The sequence below is a fragment of the Melanerpes formicivorus genome, unplaced genomic scaffold (genome assembly GCF_026170545.1).
Source record: "Melanerpes formicivorus ecotype bairdi unplaced genomic scaffold, bMelFor1.0.p_v2 SCAF_1, whole genome shotgun sequence".
Classification (NCBI taxonomy): domain Eukaryota; kingdom Metazoa; phylum Chordata; class Aves; order Piciformes; family Picidae; genus Melanerpes; species Melanerpes formicivorus.
The window spans coordinates 48750294-48772606 of NW_027142353.1; the positions used below are offsets into that span (position 1 = coordinate 48750294).

General features: G+C 40.5%; 1 protein-coding gene across 1 annotated transcript in view; it reads left to right on the plus strand.

Annotated features, from left to right (window-relative positions):
* Window positions 1–22313, plus strand: part of TRPC4 (transient receptor potential cation channel subfamily C member 4) — a 176835-nt gene that overhangs the window by 63749 nt on the left and 90773 nt on the right. The window contains exon 3 of the mRNA XM_068142478.1: window positions 13043–13447. Within this exon, the coding sequence (XP_067998579.1) occupies window positions 13070–13447 (378 nt within the window). The 5' untranslated portion in view covers window positions 13043–13069. The remainder of the gene's footprint in view (window positions 1–13042; window positions 13448–22313) is intronic.

Consider the following 22313-nt stretch of genomic DNA (forward strand, 5'->3'; position numbering starts at 1 on the left):
TGCTAAGCAGGTATTCTCAAATTGAGAAATGTGTGCAGCTCTAAGTTAGGTTAGTTTTTGTTTAGATGAACTTACCCTGTGTTGCTCTAGGTGTGGGAAACATAACACAGATGCTTACAAATAAAATTGCTTACTCCATAGATCCAGAGGTAAATCTGAATAATTAATTTTTAAACTGAATGAGAACCTGTGCCAAGAGCCTGGATTTGTTAAGTTTTTCAGGTGACCCGTTTTTAAAGTTTCTGTGTTGTAATGTGGTAATGTGGTTCTTCTGACCTTTTCTGGTAATGTGGTTCTTCTGACCTTTTCCCACCCAAGGAAGAAAAGACAAACTTCCTGAAGGTACTCAAAGTATTTTAGCTTAGCAAGCTCACATGATTACTGCTGGGTCAGCAATCTATAGAGTTGCTTAGCCTGGAAAAGAGGAGGCTCAGGGGAGACCTCATTGCTCTCTACAACTACCTGAAGGGAGGTTGTAGCCAGGTAGGGGTTGGTCTCTTCTACCAGGCAACCAGCACCAGAACAAGAGGACACAGCCTCAAGCTGCACCAGGGGAGGAGAGTGATTGCCCTCTCCTCCTCTCCTTCTCCTTCTCCTTCTTCTCCTTCTCCTTCTCCTTCTCCTTCTCCTTCTCCTTCTCCTTCTCCTTCTCCTTCTCCTTCTCCTTCTCCTTCTCCTTCTCCTTCTCCTTCTCCTTCTCCTTCTCCTTCTCCTTCTCCTTCTCCTTCTCCTTCTCCTTCTCCTTCTCCTTCTCCTTCTCCTTCTCCTTCTCCTTCTCCTTCTCCTTCTCCTTCTCCTTCTCCTTCTTCTCCTCCTCTTCTCTCCTTCTCCTCTCCTCCTCTCCTCTCAACAGACAAGCATTTGTAAGCCAGGAAACCTGCATGACAGCTTTCTGGTTTCACCACAACTTAGCAAAGAAAATTCTCTATTGTTGCTACTTATATTATTCACTTCTGTTCTCATTTAACAGGAGACATAATCCTGAATTTTGATTTAGGCATATGCATAAATGACAGCTTGGCCATGCAGGCAAATTTTTAGAAAGAAATGTTCCCCTGGATTTATAGAGCCTTATATAATAGCTCATCAAGTTATTCATTAGGGCACATTCTATGCCATACATTTACATGTCCTGAGTGACCGAAGTTGTCATTTTATGACTTATGGCAAATTTGAGTTGTCATACTTCTGGTTTTCTGTTCTTTGAAATCTTTATTACTACAAGGGTAGGAAGGAGTTAGTCATCACATAAGAAAATCATTTCCTGAGGGGAAAAAAAAAGGTCATTATTTTTGTCAGGCTTTGGTCCAAATAGTATTTAGCTCTCAGTGTTAAGGTAGTTAACTAACCAAATTATGTGTTTGATTGATATTAATCAAAATATTTTCTTGGGGCTTATAGACAATGTCTAACCATCTTTTCTAGATTTGTATAACTACATTTCGTGTTTTCTAACTAATTGGATTATTGAACATTGTCTGCTATCAAGTAGCTGGTTTGCTTTGGTATCAGTCTGATTTTGATTTGATTGATCGTTATACTTGACTTAAAGTATTATTATTGGTAGCTGAGTGTAGGTGATAAATTTCCCTGACTTTTATTTTAATGTGAACACTTTTAGTAAAATATTTTAAAATGCACTGGCTCATTTGTTTCTGAATAAGCAGTGTGAGGGCAGAACCATTAAGGATCTGGGTGAAAATAGGCCAATACATTCCAAAGACTGAACAGTTCCCCCTAACTACTCTTTATTTCCTGCCAGCTTTTGTTTTATTTTAGTTCAGCCTCTTTCAAGGCTCTCTGCAAAATACACATACCACTTTGAGGGCAGCAGCCAGTACTGAAATGTTTACATGTGTCTATATGTTTGCACACAGATCTCTTCACAGATGGCTCTCTATTGACCCTAAACACTAGTAAGTGTCTTAACTTCTCCTTAGGGTGGCTTAGTTTGTATGTCTGAGAATGGACCCACATTGAAATGTTTTTATTAGCAAGTCTTTACTAAAGGGATTTGGGCAGTCTGCCCAAACCCTCCCTTTTCTGGCCAGACTGCACACTGCCTGGAGCTTCATCATGTGAAGCACGGGAAGGTATGTAGATCTGCATGTGAACATATCCTGAAGCACAGAAGAGTCACTGCCATGTGTAGCATAACTCCTACAAGTACTGCTCCTGTCTGTGTTTTCCAAGTTACTCTGCCTTCCCTCTCCTTTTCTCCTCAGGTGAACCTGCACAGTCAGACCCTTTCTGCCCAGCTGGTCTGATTTCTCAGCAGAAACTGTTTACTTATTTATTCTCCCATGCTTTCTCCATTTGAAGAGACTGCCCACCCTCTGTGAGCAGAGGACAGCCCACTCCCCATGTCTCCTGAGAAATACCACTGTTTGGTATGAATGTTGTGGGACCACATCCACAGATCATAATGTCATTGCTACTGTTGGAAACGCTGGAAGAAGGCCTTCTGCAGGGCCAGATGACACTGAAGTCTTGAAAATTATTTTGGAGAGCTCCTTGAATTTACCCAGGAGAATAGCATCAGCCAAGAAGACAGGGAGGTCAGCTTAGCTGGATGGTGCAGTCACTCTTTGAGATCATTATCTGTGTTATTGCCTTCTCTGTCCTCCCACCCCAAAGTGGCTGCCTGCTGTGTGCTCCTGCTCCATCATTTAAAAGAACAAGTTCACATCCATCAGTGGAAAGCAGACTTTCTCTGCTTTTCTCTGGCTTAAATGCTTCAGTTTTCCCCTCTGAGCAAGAACAAATACGTAAGGCTTCAGGGTCATTCCTGCAGTTCCCCAAGGATATTTGCATACTGCCACCCATCAGCAAGAGGTAACTGTGCATGTTATTTTTTTTCAAAGTGTGCCTCTTTCTAGTTTAAATAAAACCAGGAAGATTAATTTACTATATTCAAGAGAGGTATTACCATACTTCTGTGAGCTTGTGCTCTGTTTTTTGACGTGTTGGGGTTTTTTTTATTTTGTGTGTGTGTGTAGGTATCTGATTTTTTCTCATACAAGATAAGTGATATTAGGCTTGGTTTTAGCTGTATTTGAATAAGCAAGGTCTCGAATACCTCTAATTTTAACAATTGCACAGATTTGCAGTACTGTCTACCTGTCCCCAAATCATCCTCTCTCTCTATGATCTGTCAAAAATTTTACCATGTCTCAACAAAGTTTTTGCCATAATCTCCTAAAACTGATCTTTTGATGTTTCTCAAATCTCAAGCTGATACCAGTCCTGACCTTAAAGGTCACTATTACAAGAGGAACCTGTCATTCTCAGCTAATATCTGATGATGCCAGTCCTAGAAGATGAAAATTTACTCCCATTTGGTGTAGCCTAAGTGAATTTACAGAACATTTTCCCACTATATACAAAGCACTATGCTTTAACCCCCCCCCAAATTGCTATGAAATTGCATGCTGTCTTAAAATTGACAAAAACCATCTAAGCAAGTAATCTGTGTCACCACATTAAAGGTTTATCACATCATTGTCAGCATTTGTACTCTATCACATCATTGTCAGCATTTGCACTCTCCTGGGACTTGGATCTCTTAAGATGCTGATGTAAGATGCTGGTAGAATTTAATCTGCCATGTATCCATTGTGTCTTGGCCCCTGAAAGTTGCTCTTTCTAGATGATGTCCTGCCTTGCTGATTGTGAAGCTGGAACACATATAATCAAACAGCATGACAGCCTGCCTCCCCTTATCTACTGACAGCTGTGTCCTGTGTCATGTTCTTTTCTTTATGTCAACTTGGATTACAGGGTACTTCAAATCTGAGCACAAATGAGGTTTAGTTCTATTCCAAAATCATCAACAGCCTCATAGGGAGCATTTACTATATTGCATTGGTCACTTTTTCTCCTGCATGTATGACTCAGTGTTAAAATCTAAACTGGTACTCCTGCTCTTGCTAGCTTTCAAGGCTGAAGCTGATCATAATTTTAACAATGACAAATGACTTTCATCTGAGGACACAGTATGCTGTATTGCCATCTATAATGACTGTGAAATAAACAGTGCTGGAAGGCAGGGATGGCCAGTGGCACTCCCATCACCTGCATATGAAGTTGTTAGAACAGCCTCTGGAATTGTCTTGGCTCAAGCATAGTTTAGGAGTTTGTCTGGAACCCAAATCATTCCCACTGGACAGTTCTCATTCAATTGTCCTATTTTGGGACCAAGAAAAGTCTAACAGTATAGGCACAGCCTGTACAGTTAGCTTATACAGTTTACCTCAGTGCTTGAGACATGTTTGACTTGTCTAGACATTCGGTTGCCTGCTAGTATCTGGAATGATGCAGGCTTTCAGAAATCAAAAGTTTATCTGTATTTCTTTTGTTCTCGTTCAAATGAAATAGTCTATCCCAGTGACTGAAAGTGAAGGAACTTCATGCTTCTTTTGCACTGGGATTTATCAGAGCTAGAGTCTTGCTTTCAAAAATTCCCTTTGAACATCATTTTTACTGTGTATCAAGCAGGATTCTATGACAGATTAAAGCTGATATGTCACGGATCTATTTTAGAAAGAAAAATTTCATACTTTTATGGCTATAACAAATGTCAGAAATTTTCCTTGGCTATGAAAAGTGTGTTCTAGAAGATCATAGAAATCAACATGTTACTCACTTGTCATAAATGTTCTGGTTTCCTGAGCAGGATGCATCCACAGTTACTTCTTATAAAGTTTCACTTTTTTTGTTTTTGTTTCACCACACAAATAGTCTGAAAAACTCATGAGGGGCATCAGATTTGTTGTTTTTGTGACATTGTAGAAAAAGCTGTATAGTTAAATGACAAGAGAGCTGGTGTCGACAAACAAGGAAGAAGTTGAGGTACTCAATAACTGTTTGGCCTCATTCTTCACTGTCAATCTTTCTCCGTCCCCCTCCCGAGTCGATGGACCACTAGGTGCGAACCACTGGGGTGAAGTCACTCATGCTGTAAGGGAAGATCAAGTTCAGGACCACCTGAGGAACCCGATTAGATGCATCCCAGAGTTCTGAAGGAATTGGCTGATCTAATTGCAAAGCCACTCTCCCTGATACTTGAGAAGTCATAGCAGTCAGGTGGAGACTGGAAGAGGGGAAACCTTACACCCATTTTTAAGAAGGGTAAAAAGGGTAAAAAGAGAACCCTGGAAATTATCGACCTGTCAGCCTCACCTCTGTGCTTTGGAAGATGATAGAATAGACCCTCCTGGAAACTATCCTGGAACACATGGAGGACAGGGAGGTGAATTGAGATAGTCAGCACAGCTTCACCAAGGACAAGTTCTGCCTGACCAACCTTGTGGCTTTTTATGATGGTGCAAGTATATCAGTGGACAAGGGAAGACCAATGGATGTCATCTATCTGGACTTTGTAAAGCCTTTGAAACAGTTCCTCACAACACCCTTCTCTTTAAGTTGGAGAGCTATACATTTGATGGGTGGACTGTTCAGTGGGTAAGGAATTGTGTGGATGGTTGCATGCAAAGGGTAGTGGTCAATGGCTCAAGATCCAGAAGGAGAGGGGTGACAAGTGGTGTTCCTCAGGGATCTGTATCGGGATTAGTGCTGTTCAATATCTTCATCAATGAAATAGAGAGATTGAGTGCACCATCAGCAAGTTTGCAGATGATGTCAAGCTAAGTGTTGCAGCTGCTAGAACTGAGGGGTGGGATGCAGGGGCATGAGCAGGCAGTGTGCATTGCAGCCCAGAGGGCCAATCACATCCTCGGCTGCATCAAAAGAGCACTGGCCACTGGGTTAAGAGAAGTGATTTTGCCCCTCTACTCTTCTCTGGTGAGTCTTTACCTGAAGTATCCAGCTCTGAGGCCCCTAACACAAGAGAGACATGGACCTGCTGGAGTGGGTTAAGGGGAGGGCAACAAAGATCACAGTATCACAGTATCACAGTATAACTAAGGTTGGAAAGGACCTCGAGGATCATCGAGTCCAACCTATCAACACAGACCCCATGACTAGACCATGGCACCAAGTGCCATGTCCAATCTCCTCTTGAACGCCTCCAGGGACAATGACTCAACCACCTCCCTGGGCAGCCCGTTCCAATGCCGAATGACTCGCTTGGTGAAGAACTTCCTCCTCACCTCGAGTCTAAACCTCCCCTGGCGCAGCTTGAGACTGTGTCCCCTTGTTCTGGTGCTGGTTGCCTGGGAGAAGAGGCCAACCCCTTCCTGGCTACAACCACCTTTCAGGTAGTTGTAGAGGGCAGTGAGGTCACCCCTGAGCCTCCTCTTCTCCAGGCTAAACAATCCCAGCTCCCTCAGCCTCTCCTCATAGGGCTTGTGTTCAGGGCCTCTCCCCAGCCTTGTTGCCCTTCTCTGGACACGTTCAAGAGTGTCAATGTCCTTCTTAAACTGAGGGGCCCAGAACTGGACACAGTACTCAAGGTGCGGCCTAACCAAAGCAGAGTACAGGGGCACAATGACCTCCCTGCTCCTGCTGGCCACACTATTCCTAATGCAGGCCAGGATGCTATTGGCCCTCCTGGCCACCTGGGCACACTGCTGGCTCATATTTAGGTGGCTGTCGATCAGCACCCCCAGGTCCCTCTCTGTTTGGGAGCTCAGGGAAGGAGCACCTCACCTGTGGAGACAGGGTGAAAGAATTTGGGGCTCTTCAACCTGGAGAGAAGGCTCTGGGAAGATGTTGTAGCTACATTTTAGTATCTGAAGGGGACATACAGAAGGCTGGGGAAGGACTGTTCAGAAGGGCATGTAGCAAAAGGATGATGAGCATTGGTTTGAAACTGGAGCAGGGTACATTTAGGTTGGACCTAAGGAAGAAGTTCTTTGTAATGAGAGTGGTAAAATACTGGAACAAGTTGCCCAGAGATGTGCTTGAGGCCCTATCCCTGGAAACATACAAAATCAGACTCAGTGTGGCCCTGGGCAGCCTAAGCTAGTTGGAGGTGTCCCTGCTGACTGCAGGGACGTGGTTCAAGATGACCTTTGAGAGGTCCTTTCCAACCCAATGCAATCTGTGGATCTGTGAATAACAATGCTATTGTAAGGCTAACTTAGTGATCAGTGTTCAAAATAAAGTATCTCTAGAAGAGTAGCATCAATGAGAATTTTAGAAACTGTACATGTAGATGCTATGGGGCATATTGTGTCCCTGCAGGTGACCATAAACTGAAGATGTGTTGTGATTGAGTGTCTTCCTCTCTCTTTAAGGGGTTACAATGTGCAAGCATAGTTACTGTGATCAGCAATAGAAGTGGGTTGTCATAGAGTTCCTTGGTGTCTGCTTGTGGGTCACTCTGATACTCCTCCCTCCCTGTTGCACCTGGCTGTGGTAGTATTTTAGGGTGGGGGACAGCATGCAAGGAAAACGAGATTCAGAGTCCCCTGGAAAAATAGCAAGGATATGACCATGTATGTAGGGAAAGCAAATAAGGCAAAAGCAGAGGCTGAATAAACACCAAGGGACTCTGACTGCATCCTTTTTCAGCTTTAGCTTTGATAGAAAACCTGTCTACCTATGGTTAAATTATGCACGTGCATACACACGTGATAATGCAGCAGAAGACAATCTGTAGTGATTTGGTTTAGCATCAGTAAAATTAGCAAGAAGAACTTTTCTTCAGAAATAAAGTTAATTACCAAATGGTGACAAATAGAGTGGAAACGTTAAAGGTTTGCAAAGAAGGTGGAATGTTGCTATTGTGTATGAAAAATATGGTCCCATATAATCTGAAATTGTGGTCTGTAACAGGTGCAAATAAAACTGCCTGTTCAGAAAGGAATCTTTTCACATACTATCAATATTCTGTCAAAATGTTACGGATTTCTTCTTTTATATGTTTCTCCTGCTCAAGTAATGAATGATATTTCCTTGACATCTGCAGAGGGCAGGATCATTTTGGCTGTAAAAGACCTTTAAGAACATGAAGTCCAACTTCATCTAACTGACAAGTCTGGTGATAAACCATGTCCCTCAGCACCACCTCTATGTTTTAAATACCTACAGGGATGGTAATTCAACCACCTTCCCGGGGAGCTTATTCCAGTATTAGATGACCCTTTCAGTAAGGTTTGTTCCAATACTCAATCCAAACCTCCCCTGCTGCAACTTGAGGCCATTTCCTCTTGTCTTATCACTTGTTACTAGGGAGAAGAGACTAACACCCATCTCGCTGCAACCACCTTTCAGGTCTTCCCCCAGACTCTTTTTCTCCAGATTGAACAACTTTATTTCACAGAATCACAGAATCTACCCAGTGTCTTTTCTTACCCAGGCTGAGTAACCCTGCCTCTCTCAGTGTCTCTTCATAGGAGAGGTGTTCCAGCCCTCTGATTATTTTTGTGTCCCTCATCTGGACCCACTCCAATAAGTCCATGTTTTCCTTGTGCTGTGGACTCCAGAGCTTGCTGCGATACTCTTAAGTGGGATCTCACAAGACCAGAGGGACAGAATCACCTCTCTCAACCTGCTGACCATATTCCTTTCAGTGCAGCACAGGATGTGACTGGACTTCTGGGTTAGGAGTGCACATAGCTGGGTCATGTCCTGTTTTTCATCTACCAGCATCCTGAAGTCCTTCTCTGCAGGACTGCTCCCAGTCCATTCATCACCCAACTATGTGACCTTCTTTGATGATAGTTTTTCGGTTGTGGCTTTTTTGTTTGTTGGTTTTGGTTTTGGTTTTGGTTTGTTGGTTGGTTGAGTTTTTCCCTACTTGTGGGAAAGTTAGGCTGGTTTATTATTTCTTAACCATTTTTGGAGAAACATGCACTTTGAAAATGGATATATTTTCAGCTATGACATAATTAGCTAGTAAAGATCATTTTGAAGTGAATACTTCTTACTTTTGCACACAACTTCTTTTTCTTTTTTTCCCCCAACATAAATCTTATTCCTAAAACATTTCACAGCTGTGTTTACAACTAATTATTGCAATTTCAAAGTATCCTTTACATATTGGGGCTTAGTTATTCAGATAATCCAGAGACATAGTATGTTATATGATCTCTTCATACAAAGAGTCTTAAAGACTGAGTTTCTACCTTTCACACCTCAATATTATTTTTAGCTCTTGATTTTTGAAAGTGCTGTAGCTATGTCACCTGTCTGGATCTTTGGAGCATAAATTAGCACATCAGAGTACTGATTGATGTACTATTACTTTGTAAAATAGTAGCAATTTCCAGTGCTATCAGCTGGAAGAGAAAAATCATCAAATGTCTTTCAAATAACAGTGTGTTTGTTTTTCTTTTCAAGAATACAACCCAACCCACAGATTGTGTAGAAAGCAGGCATTATGGTATTTTCCATATTTATCAGAAGAATTTTTTTTTCTTTGCCAAATCCATTATATATTGTTCCTCAAGTCAGAGAGGGTTCCTCCAAATTACATTAGTTATGGCACTTTTAAAATAAACCCATTCAGTATTATGGGGATGACAGGTGAGAACAGAACAATATGGAAGATAAATTATTCTTTTTGTCTTTAACTTTCACAGTCCCTAATTACCCTCACCAAGTTCAGTAAAGAGACAAAAAGAATTCTTCCCAGAAATGAATTTGTGCCCTATGAGTGCATGGCTCAGATACAATCTGTTGCGTGGTGTTTGTTTGCTTTCTGATAGCCAATTATATTCCTATTTTCAGGAAAAAGTTATTTCATCTTAATCTCTTAAGTATTTTGGTTTTTGATGTGTCAAGTGTATGAACTCTGTGGAAACTATAATTCCATTTTTGCTGAGTTTTCACCATAAATTATTTAATTTCATTCCCCTTGTGCTGGTCTAGCATACTTGACCTCTTGTTTCTGTACACTCTTGTTCCTTCAGAGGAACTCAAAGAAAATGGAGACTTCCTTGTCTCTGATGGTGGCTCCTAGCTCTTACAGCTCTCATAGTGTGCCTATGTAAATCTGTCATATGCATGCATTTACCTGTGAGAGCACAGTAGCATTTATCACACAACAGTATGAACCATTATCTTTGGTGTGTGTATCACCTTCAAGGAAGGCACTGTACCAGCAGTCATTCTCTACTTTCTAATGGCATGTAAATATTTTTAGTTATGACAAAACTTTATTTATGGATAATTATTTTCTGGAAGCAGTACAGGGTGAGAGAGAAAGACTAGGAGAGGACAGCAGTTTGGAAGCATGCCAGTATGTGTTTAATGTGTCTCTTCTGAAAGAGACAAGCAAAGCTTGTATTTAATTTTCCCCATTCAAGAATCATGAAAAGGTAAACACAAGAGTTTCCAGCAAATGTTTTCCTTAGGGCTTACAGTGACTCAGTAATAGACCTTCCTCAGACTTACCATAAAAACAAAGAAAGAAAAAAAACCCAAACAACCAAAGTCATCCTAATGAAATCATAATAGATCCCATCTGTACACTTCTTCTACCATAAGCATCTCTATGATGTCCAATTCCATTGGTATGAATTAATTGTGGTTTAACTCCCAATAAATGAGAAGGCAATGATCCATTTATTTGTTCCTCTGCATTCAAGAGAGAAGGGTTTTTAGCAATGACCTCCCCCTCCCATTTGCAGTGAATAATTTTTCTCAAGGGGTCTTGAGTAAGTATTTGTAGGTATTAAAAACCAGAATAATGTTTATATGTTGTTGTGAGTAAACATGACATCTGTCTGACAGATATGAAGTAGACCCCTTGCAAGACCTAAGTTGTTACGAGCTGGAGTCAGGAAGGACATGCTTCAGCACCGGGAATGGTGCCTTTTATCTCTATGGCTATGATGGCAATGTCAACCCACCTTTCTTGCATACACCTGCTTGTGAACATCTACATTTAAGTCTGTTAATTTGAAGCTGAACATAAGTGACACTTTTTTCCTCTTGAACCAAACTGGAAATTTTGAAAAGCAAGAATGAAAAGCAAACTGGTAAAGCACAGTGCATTATCAATAGGAGTGTGGTACCTCTGTTCCAGAGGTACAATATTGTGCCATGAATATGTACTTTATTTTACTTAGAGTGAGAGTAACCAAACATCATCCACAGACTGTGCAACCTAGCCCAGATGGGGCTACCATTTGGGAGGCAGAACTGGGAAACATCTTGGAAAGGATTGCAGTTGCTCAACTCCTGTCTATGGATACCGAGGGGAATTCTTTCTAGTGTATCTCCTTTGCTCTCTTACATGCTGCAATCCCTGTTGATCTGCTCTGGAAAACTACTTGCTAACAACCTTTGTACTTACCTGTGATTGTATTGCATAAGGACTCTGAAGTAGATTAATTACTGCATACCTCAGAGCATTTAATTACATTTTTAATTAATCAAAACTTAACAATAATACAAATAAATACATCTTTTCCAAACTAGGATCTCAACAAGGATTTTTTTTTTAATGCCTGAAGGAGATGGTGGAAAAAGCACTGGGTTACTGCAACTTCCATTGTCAGATAAGATAATGGCAAGAAAATGCTTTTTTTTAAAGGAAAAAACAACTAGTAAGCTGCTCAACTTCTAATTGAACTGCAGAAGGAAGTATTTTTGTGTACCTTGTTCTTTGAAGTGAAAGGGTTTTCTTTCCCTCCTTTTCATTTGGGTTTTGGTTGTTTGGTTTTGGGGGTTTTGCATGGTTTGGGTTTTTTTTTTGCTTTGTTTTGTTTGGCTGTTTGTTGTTGTTTGTTAAGTAGAAGACAGAACCAAGAGAAAATCATCCTAATAAAAGGAATTATTTTTGCAAAGTCCTTGCACAGGCAGAGGCATTAAATTCTTTATTATATGTAAGACTTTAGAGTTGTTCTGTAGTTGCAGCGTTTCAGTATTAATCCTAATTTAGTTCAGGATCAAATCCATGATGATTATCTACCAGTCCTGGGGAATTTATCTCATGTGGATTTTGTTTTTCCTTTCAGGCTCTAAATTCTAATTATCACTAATGTAAGCACTGGTTGGAAAAGCATTTTATATGGATGTTTTTCTGATAGTATATGAAATTGAATCAAAATCTTGGTAGGAAAGCTCACCACTGAACTGTGAAATTTATGCCTGCCCCAGAGAATTCAGAGTATTTCAGCAGCACTAAGAATATGTAAATGCTAATAACTGCTCCAACTCTAACATGTTCTTTCTCCCCAAGCTAAAGAAAGAGATAAGAGGACCCGCCTTTAATGGTCCACTCACAAGCATAAAGTGAGGTCTGGGCAGGTGTCAATTATCAGAGACATTTGTATGGAGGTACCAAATATGCACATGTCTTGTGAAAGCCTCAGGACATGCTGGAGTGGAGATGAAATAACTAGTATGTCTCAAAGAGGTCTTAGTACCTTAGATGGCACACTCAGCCAATCTCTAAGTGACATAACCATTACCACAATCAAGCTTAAAATGTCTGCATGCCTTGTAGTATATTGAGCAGCAGTAACTGTATATGAGTATGCACTTAATCTGTGGCAAACATGAGGTAGTGGAACTTCATGAAGAAAATAAGTGGAGCTACACATTTGTTGCAAAGTACATTGTATCATATCATCTCACTTTTGCTGCAGTTTTAAAGAAAACATACAAAGGAATAGAACAGAATAGAATAGAATAGAATAGAATAGAATAGAATAGAATAGAATAGAATAGAATAGAATAGAATAGAATAGATCAGGTTGGAAGAGACCTTCAAGATCATCACGTGCAACCTATCAACCAATCCAACCCACCTAAACAACTAAACCCTGGCACCAAGTACCCCATCAAGTCTCCTCCTGAACACCTCCAATGATGATGACTCCACCACCTCCCCGGGCAGCCCATTCCAATGGGCAATCACTCTCTCTGTATAGAACTTCTTCCTATGATATATATGATATGATATACTGTCATATATGCTTTGACTTAGTAAGTTGCAACAACTAGGTTATGTATTTTTGTTTCCATATTGTGCTAGCCACATTGCAAGTTTTGTTGATAGAGACTGTTTGTACTTCTTTCAACATCACTTTTGACTTTTAAGTATACATATATATTGCAAATATTCATTTGGGGCACTGTTTTCCCAGAGTATGTTACTGATTGAATCTTTCTTTTCATATTGCAGACAGAAAGTATTAGAATGGCATAAAATATGGCCCAGTTCTACTACAAAAGAAGCGTCAATGCTCCCTACAGAGATCGTATCCCTCTTCGTATTGTACGGGCAGAATCTGAACTGTCTCATTCAGAGAAAGCCTATCTGAACGCTGTGGAAAAAGGAGATTATGCCAGTGTAAAGAAAGCTTTGGAGGAAGCAGAAATTTATTTCAAGATCAATATTAATTGCATCGATCCCTTGGGAAGAACTGCACTCCTTATTGCTATTGAAAATGAGAACCTTGAGCTCATTGAGCTGCTCTTAAGTTTTAATGTGTATGTGGGAGATGCTCTGCTGCATGCCATACGAAAGGAAGTAGTTGGTGCTGTGGAGCTGTTGTTAAACCACAAGAAGCCCAGTGGGGAGAAACAGGTATGTGCAAGACTTTCTCTGGGTTTCTAGACTGCTTCTGTCAAAAGAGAAGAATTGTACAAAGGGAGAAAGAAAAAAAAAAACAAACAAACCAAAACTAACCATAATCCTTGCACACAAATATTGGAAATCAGAAAATCAATTACTTTGATGATTTATGCATTGCATTTGTTTCAGTTTAGACATCACAGAATCATAGAACATTTTGGGTCAGAAAGGAGCTTTAAAGATTGTCTAGTGTAATTCACCTTGCAATGGTCAGGAACATCTTTCACTAAACCAGGTTACACAAATCATCCAACCTAACCTTATACATTTCCAGGAAGGGGTCATCCACAGCTTCTCTGGGCAGCAGGCTTCAGTGTCTCACCACCCTCATTGTAAAAAATGTCTTCATTCTGTCCCATCTAAATGTCCCTTCCTCCAGTTTAAAACATTCTTTTGTAACTACAGGCCTTGGTAAAAAAGTATCCATCCTTTTCATGGGCGCCTTCAATACAAAGAGAGGCCATCTTCTCTGGGCTGAACAACCTTAACACTTATTTTTTTTACATAAGGAATGGTGTTCCAGCCCTCAGATTATTATTTTTTGTGGCACTCATTTGTGCCTGCTTTAATAAGACCATGTCTTTGTTTTGCTGTGGACCCCAGAGCTGGCTACAGTACAGTACAGTGCAATCTCACAAGAGTAGAGAAGGAGAACCAGTTCCATCAATCTACTGCTCATAAATCTTGGTGTGCAGCTCAGGATTCAATTGGCTTTCTGGGCTGCAAGCACACATTGCCAGTTCATGTCCAGTTTTTCATTCATCATCATCCTCCCCAAATTTTTCTCTGCAGGGCTGCACCCACTCCCTTTATCCCCCAGTCTTTCACTTGACTTGTTGAATTTCATGAGGTTCACATGAAGCCCACTTCTCAAGCTTGTCAAGGTCATCTTTATCATTCAATCAAATCTGCACAGGTCCACGAGGTTTAATGTAGTTAAATCATATGAGATTTAACTTCCAATAAGAAAGGCTAAAAACATCCTGCATCCTTCTTTCCCCTAGCCTGAATAATAAGAATTTTCACTTAAAGCTGAAAATATGAAGCCAGAGTTGGGCTCACATGTGTGTGAGCACACACAAAATCCCCTTCTGGAAGACGGTGCAGAAGTAAGATGTAGGCAGGCCATGAAGGTTTCAGGTCTTACATGTGAAGGTCACTATCTACACACTCGACAAGGCAACACTGGGAGACATGACATGATCAGACCTCTCTCCAGTAGTTGTCCATACTATCAAGTACAGCTAAAATGGTGCAAACTCCTCCCTTTCTTCCTGTCTTCTCTCAGAGGAAATAATTGTTACATACATTCCCATCCATGATAAAAGTGATACCTACTCCACTTCTTCTTGGACTGTCTTGAGACATCTCTAGCAGGTACTTAGCCTCTTTCATATCCTTCTCATTTTAAGAAACTGGTAGAGACAGGATAATATAGTCCATAAACTTTGGTATTCCTAGGACTCTTCCAGAAGCAATGTCTTTAAAATGGTTATGATATTGTATTACATTTTTCATCTGTTTCAATTTTCATGTATTACAGGTACTGTATTAGTGTATTTCAATGAATAGTATGTCGAAATGATTGCAACCCTTTCACAGATAATGCATACAATATACTTTAATTACAGTATAATGCACTTACTATGGATAGAATTGCAGATAATAGGTAAAGAGTATAATTCTTGCTGATAAAATAACATGAATTCTATGCTCTTTTTGTTATGGAAAGAAAGAAATAGAATAAGTCATTGTACAAATCCATGTGTCTGCCTTCTCATTTAGACAGTAAGAGCAGACAGAGCAGAGCTCCTTTATAATGACAACAGATCTATGACAGAGAAAGGGAAGTAAACTAGATTTGCATTAGGCTTGGCTTGTTTAATTTCTTCTGAACTGAGTGCAGATGAGAATACAGCTTGTGAGAATGTCTCAGTACAATATGTTAGGACCCATAAGGATCAGTGCGCAGCCCTGTACCAAGACAGTTAAAGCACCTGAGTTTCCAATCTGGAGCCTCTGTAGTGGAAGGTGTCATTTTCAGAGCAGAGTTCATCTCACTTGATGGTAGCTGTCTAAAGCTGCGTCTCATCTGATCTGGCTGCCTGTGAACCCCTTACCAGTGGAAAACAAATAGAGATTCCTGTAGAGCAATTCTTTCCATCTTTCTCAATTACTTGTTTTAAGGTGGCATAAACCACTTTTTGGACTATCTAAAGAGTCTGCAAATTCAACTTACACCAGGTGCCTAAACTTCATGCAGGTTTTTTAGTCTTCCAGGATTACATTTTGGTATGTGCCACAGCTACTGTAGTTGAAATGCCTTAATATAAATAGTGAAGCTTGGTTTAGTTGAGCTTCATGAGATAGCAGATGAGAGACATTTATTCTTTGGGTGTGTACTACAGTGTTAAATTAGCCACAAACTGCTTTGCTCCAATCTAGAGGTTAGCTCTCCAGGCTGGAACTTGAGTGTGTTACGTCTCTGTCAGACTCCACTGCTGGCTGGTGTGAAGAGCTCTGCCTCTTCTTCTCTTCCTTGGTTTCCCTGATTGCACCTGCTGAGGGTCTTCTCATCACTGTAAAGCATAAAGAAGAATCATAAATCATTTGAATAGAGACATCTCCTTTTGTGACTGTAGAAGGCTAGACTTGTCCATTGCAAACACAACTATTGCTTTCAAGCCAGTGCTTGCAGAAAAATGGTCTTTAAACAGGTTATTTACATGTGCACGTTGTTGTTTGCACTGGGGACAACAACAAGTATAAAGCTTCCATGATTGTTGTATGTGTAGATAATCACATTGGGATATTTTTTTAGGAGCAGGTCATGCTGAAGAGAATGTAAATGTGGACTGCATTTTTTTCAGTAATGCTGCAAGTAAATGCAACTGTGTGCATTTAATATAATCCCAAATACCTGCTGGTTGGAAAAATTATTACAAAAAGCTAAAGATCTAAAATCTGGAGGCTTAGAAGTATATACTAAGATTTATATTTTCAGTGTTCAGGCAGAAAGATTTCCCCACCCCCCCCAGAGAACCAAGTTCCTTTTGAAACTCGATTTCAAACTACAGTTTGACCTTTTTTGATTATTTTTATTTGTAAACATTTGACATGTTGTTTAGATGATGATTTATTTTCAGACTCTGCTTTTAATAACAAGATATTTTTGCCTGTTTGGTTTTCTTTCTTTGTATAATGGTGGTCATGTGTGGTAAAATCCTGGCTTATTGAAGTTAGAGGGAATTTTGCCATTGATTCAGTGAGGTCAAGATGTCACCCTTTGTTGTTGTTGTTGTTGTTTTCCTCACAGAGAAAGAACTTACTCACAGGGGAGGCAGATAATAAGGAATAACAAAAATTCATGTGCTAAATACTGGAAAGCTCAAGAAACAGTTTAGATTCTCAAATATTTTTAGTGGTGAAAGTTCTGAACATTCAAATGCAGAAAACAACCCAATGAGACTCATGATTTACAAGTAAATGAATTAGCTCTCACTATTTTTCTCATATCCATGAGATAATATGCTATGGATGATGCATAGTTAATTTCAGCTTCACCCTTACACAATACTGAAACTTTATTTGTGAAATGAAAGAATTTTTAAGCATTCAAGACACTGTCAGTCAGAAAAAAAAGTCCTCAACAGAAAGCTACAGTTCTTCAAGACAGTGGAAATGTATCTCTTGAAAGAATTGACCTTTTTTTGTTGATGTTTTTGTTTAAAAAGAAAAGAAGAAAATGTAAGCACATTAATTTTGACCAAGAAATAATGCATTTTGTTAAAATAATAAATTTTTGCATTTTTGGAGGTTTTCCAATCAATTATCTTGGAAATTAAGAGATGCAAGTGAATGTATAGAATAGAATAGAATAGCATAGCATAGAATAGAATAGAATAGAATAGAATAGAATAGAATAGAATAGAATAGAATAGAATAGAATAGAATAGAATAGAATTTAATTAACCAGGTTGGAAGAGACCATCCTCCTCGAAGAAACCCTCCAAACAACAGTCACATCTTGTTATGGTTATATTTAAACTCTCTGGTTTATTGACCACTCAGCTGTTTCACTCAATCTGGTATCCATTCATGATGTGCTTTGCATTTCAAAGGCTGTAGGGGTTACAGCATGTTCATGCTGATCAATACATGGATACATCTGGTGCCACCTGGTGACTACAGATGAGTCATGTGTATTCAACAGCTTTGAATTTTGTTTGACTCCTGTTACTCAGTTCATGAGTGAAGCTTTTGTGGTATACATTAATACAACTCAGGAAAAGATTCTCTTGTCAATTACATTATATTTCCTACACTTTTTTTAGCTGCACCAACTGCTAAAGTACATGTAAAAGAGAGTAACACAAATTAAGGTGAAAGAGTTAAGGAAACTTGTCCAAGTACTTTTAAAATGCCAGTTCTTCAAAGCCTTATGTTCAGAATTATCTGCCAAGTCACTTGTTGCTTACCCTGATGGATAATTGAGTACTAGATTAAGAGGGGGGGGGAATGTTCTTTAAAGTTTAATATCTGCAGAAAACATTTTTATCTTGCTAAGCTGCATACAGCATCTACAAATGGGATGGGGGTTTGGTAGCATAAAAAAAATAAAGAAAATGAGTAGAACACTTATCTATCACAGTATAACTTAGGTTGGAAAGGACCTCGAGGATCATCGAGTCCAACCTATCAACACAGACCCCATAACTAGACCATGGCACCAAGTGCCACGTCCAATCATAGCATGAATCATAGCTGAATCATAGCATGCTCTGCTGCATAATGAACATGGGAATCAGTCTCTAGCAGAGTGGTTAACTGATCAGAACTGCGTGCATATACAGAGAAGACTAGAGCATTGGTCTTCTAAGAATACTACAGAGTACCTAAGTGAAGCTGGAATCTTAGTTGTTAAACTTGAATCTGTATGGCATTGTTCTAGCTGACAGGCTAAATGTAGGGCATGGGAACCTGATTGCAAAGTTTACAGGCGTTGCCTGGCTAGCAAAAGCATATGGTGATGCTTTTATTTCTCCCTGTTCATTATTACATGTTGATCTTGTGATGCTGTGGATATTTTTGTTGGTGAATCCCCTAGGGACAACTTTCTGCAGATGTCTGGACTGGCATTTGCAAACATAAGGGAATTGCTAGAAAAGGAGAAACTTTAGGGCGGGGCAGGGGGAGGGGAAGGGATAACAGTGTTATGTCACTGGTTCACTCCTGTGGCATGAAAACCAATTGTCATGGATTGGATTGAATCGTGCTGCAGTCATGCCAGCTTCAAAAAGTGAAAGTGCTAACTAGACCAAAGTATTATGGGGCTTGAAGCTCAGATTGCAACATGGGAGTCTTCCTGTTCCAGTTACTGCTTCTGGGTTCCAGGTTCTTTGAGTGTGATATTTTCAGCTGGGATGTCAGCAGGACAAGTAGGAATGGGGGAGTAATTTTCTGTCTTGGGCTCAATCCCTAGTTTGTATGTGTTACTTTTCCCTCACTTCTGTGTTGGGAAAATAGCCAGGTTAACACACTGGTTTTGTTTGACCTGTTTTGTTCTGATTCAGATTGTAACACCAATTAATGTGAAAACACTGCTGGGCACGGAGGGAGGGTCATGTTAAGAAGGTAGAAGCTGGCAGACTCCAGCCCTTGTGGCTTTCTTTCAATGAGTTTGGAACCAAAAAGCTAACATCCATCAATATCAAGTTTGGGTGATAAATGTCCCATATAGCAGGTGACTCAGCCTTGTGGGTGCTTTGGATGTGCAGATCAGACATCATCCTTACACTGGCTTCCCCATATGTGCTAGTGTCCTCAGTGAGGCTTCTATCCCTGTCGCTTGTTCACTGCCCATACAGGTTTCTCTGTTAACAGCAAGAACTTTCTGCCTACAGTGCATCCATTGTACACCACCTTCATATCCAGTGTGTCCCAACAAGGTACATAGTATCTAAATTTTCTCAACTGCTCAGGCCTGTCAGCCTGACCACAGTGCCAGGCAAGACTATGGAACGTGGCATCTTGAGTGCAATCACACAGCACCTACAGGATGGCCAAGGAATCAGGCCCAGCCAACATGGATTTAGGAGGGGCAGGTCTTGCCTCACCAATCCGATCTCCTTCTATACTCAGGTCACTGCCTGGTGGATGTGGGGAAGGCTGTGGACGTAGTATCAGGAATAGTGTGGCCAGCAGGAGCAGGGAAATCATTCTGCCCCTGTACTCAGCACTAATTAGTCCATACCTTGAGTACTGTGTCCAGTTCTGGGCCCCTCAGTTTAATATGGGATGCTCAAATGTATCCAGAGAAGGGCAACAAAGCTGGTGAGGGACCTGGAACACAAGCCCTATGAGGAGAGGCTGAGGGAGCTGGGGTTGCTTAGCCTGGAGAAGAGGAGGCTCAGGGGACACCTTATTGCTCTCTACAACTACCTGAAGGGCGGTTGTAGCCAGGTGGGGTTGTTCTCTGCTCCCAGGCAACCAGCAACAGGACAAGAGGACACAGTCTCAAGCTGTGCAAGGGGAGGATTAGGCTTGATCTAAGAAAAAAATTCTTCACAAGAAAGAGTGATTTGCCATTGGAATGGGCTGCCCAGGGTGGTGGTGTGGTCATGTCACTAGAGGTGTTTCAGAAAAGACTGAGTGAGGCACATGGTGCTGTGGTTTAGTTGATTAGATGGTGTTAGGTGATACGTTGGACTTGATGATCTTGGAGGTCTCTTCCAACCTGGCTGATTCTGTGATTCTGTCAACACTGGCAGCTGGTGAATGCACAGCAGTCAGTGCATACTTTCTGATACTCTGGCTTAGGAAACCTGTGTAGGAATTGCTTTGATTGACTTCACCTCTGCTAGAATGCTGTGAAGTGTGCATTTAATTTCCTAATGGAGAGACAGAAGGTCTTTATGATCAGCTTGACTCCTCTCTCCTTCTGTGCACTGTGCACACCATGTGGAAAAAAAAGAAGAAACTGCTGGCTTAGTGCTGGAAGCAGGAAGGTGAAAAGACACTCTATCCCCCTTCTGCAACTTTCACAGCCTTTTGTGTTTCTTTGGAAAAACCAGTGAAGTCACATCACAAACTATTTTATGCAAAATCCCTGCCTCCTGCTTACTATGCTATATACATGTTGAATTTTTCCATCTCATACTTCCAACCTCTGTTTCTGCTGGGAAACCAAGAAGCCAGGCCTTAACTTCATCAATGTGTTGGCTTCTAAAAATGCAATTCCATGAGGTAGTCAGTATTTTTCTTACTGTTTTTTGTGGATTTTCCCAGCAGTATCTCAAAGGCCAAAAAAAAGGGTAAGTTATACGTGTTGTCTAAATACTGGTGGGGGAGGGGCAGAATCTGTTTACTAGAACAGACAAACCAAACCTCTGAAATATCTTAAAATGTACAGACAGACATTTCTGAGGGACAAAAAGATGCAGCATATTCCTTAGTGAAGAAAGTATTGCACATGGGTACTAGAGACAGTATATGACGATGGCATGTAGTTAGGAAGTGGTAGTAGATACACACACACGAATTATCATCTCTGCACCTTCTTTTTTTTTACTGCCTTTTCAAGGTTAGATGTTAATTAAGACAGATTGTCAGAGTAGGGATTGTCAATGACACCTGGTTACAGTGGAGCTGGAACACCCACATACTACAAAACAACATATACTCACTTAAAAAAAGAAGGAAAAAAAAAGGTGCTTCTCCTCATAGTTCCTGTGTTTTCTACAAACATAGTTACCTACTATTTGGATTGCACTCAGAGCTAGGGATTCAAGCTTTGATTTCACTACCAGATTCTGAGACTCCCTCATGAGATTTACCATTTTCTCTCCGGACAGTCCGTGAGCAACCCTTCTTCATCAACATTTAAGGACATTTTTAGTATTTTCCCTGGACATGGTAGGCTTTAAAACTGGGATATTCCTGAGTAGCTGGGTAATAGGTATGGTATGTTCTAGCCTTTATCCCTGAGGAAATGAACTAAAATGAAAGAGATGAAGCTTTTGTTTTGGGGATAAGGACAGAAAGCTGTGATTATATTACAAGGAAATGAATATGAAGAAATAGGAGAGAGAAGTCACACGTAAGAAGGTGGCAGCTCTGATATCTTGTGATCTAGATGTAAATCCAGGAATCTGACCCATCTAAACATATCCTAATGCTGCTGCATGCCATATACACAATGCTTGCCAGGGACTTTTTAGCCATGTGTGCACAAGAAGATGCAGGACCTTTTGGAGTTCCCAGGCCTCAGGGAACTCTTCACTTAGGGAGGCATCAGTTCACCATCCCACAGCTAGGTGTTGAAAGATCTGCCAGAAAGATACAAGGAGGTCTGCCCAGCCCTTAATCTGGATGATAGGCAGATCAGCACCTCAGAGCTTGCTCTAACAGTTAAGTGATACTCTGTATGTTAGCCGCTGTAAATTATTGCACAGGAAGAGTTATCTAGGGAGATCCTTTTTGAGAGGTAGTCACAGGTTAAAGTTATAGTTTATGAATCTTGTTGCATTTGGGTGACTGATAATTATTTGCAGTGTGGGAAGACAGAAGAGGAGAGGAGGTGTTAACAATATAAATTGTCTTGCACTTGAATCTGCTGCATGCAGTTCTCAACAGAATAAACAATAATTGATCTTATGCCAAAATATGTCTCAACATCTGTGTTTTTTTTTTCCTAGCAGTGTTGCCATGTAGTTTTGGAGAGAGTGAAAGGATGTAAGAGAAGAGATAAGAGGAGGGAATGGTACCATGTGAGAGTGCGTTAAGAATGTTATACAGCATAGTTCTTAGGCCAGTGAGT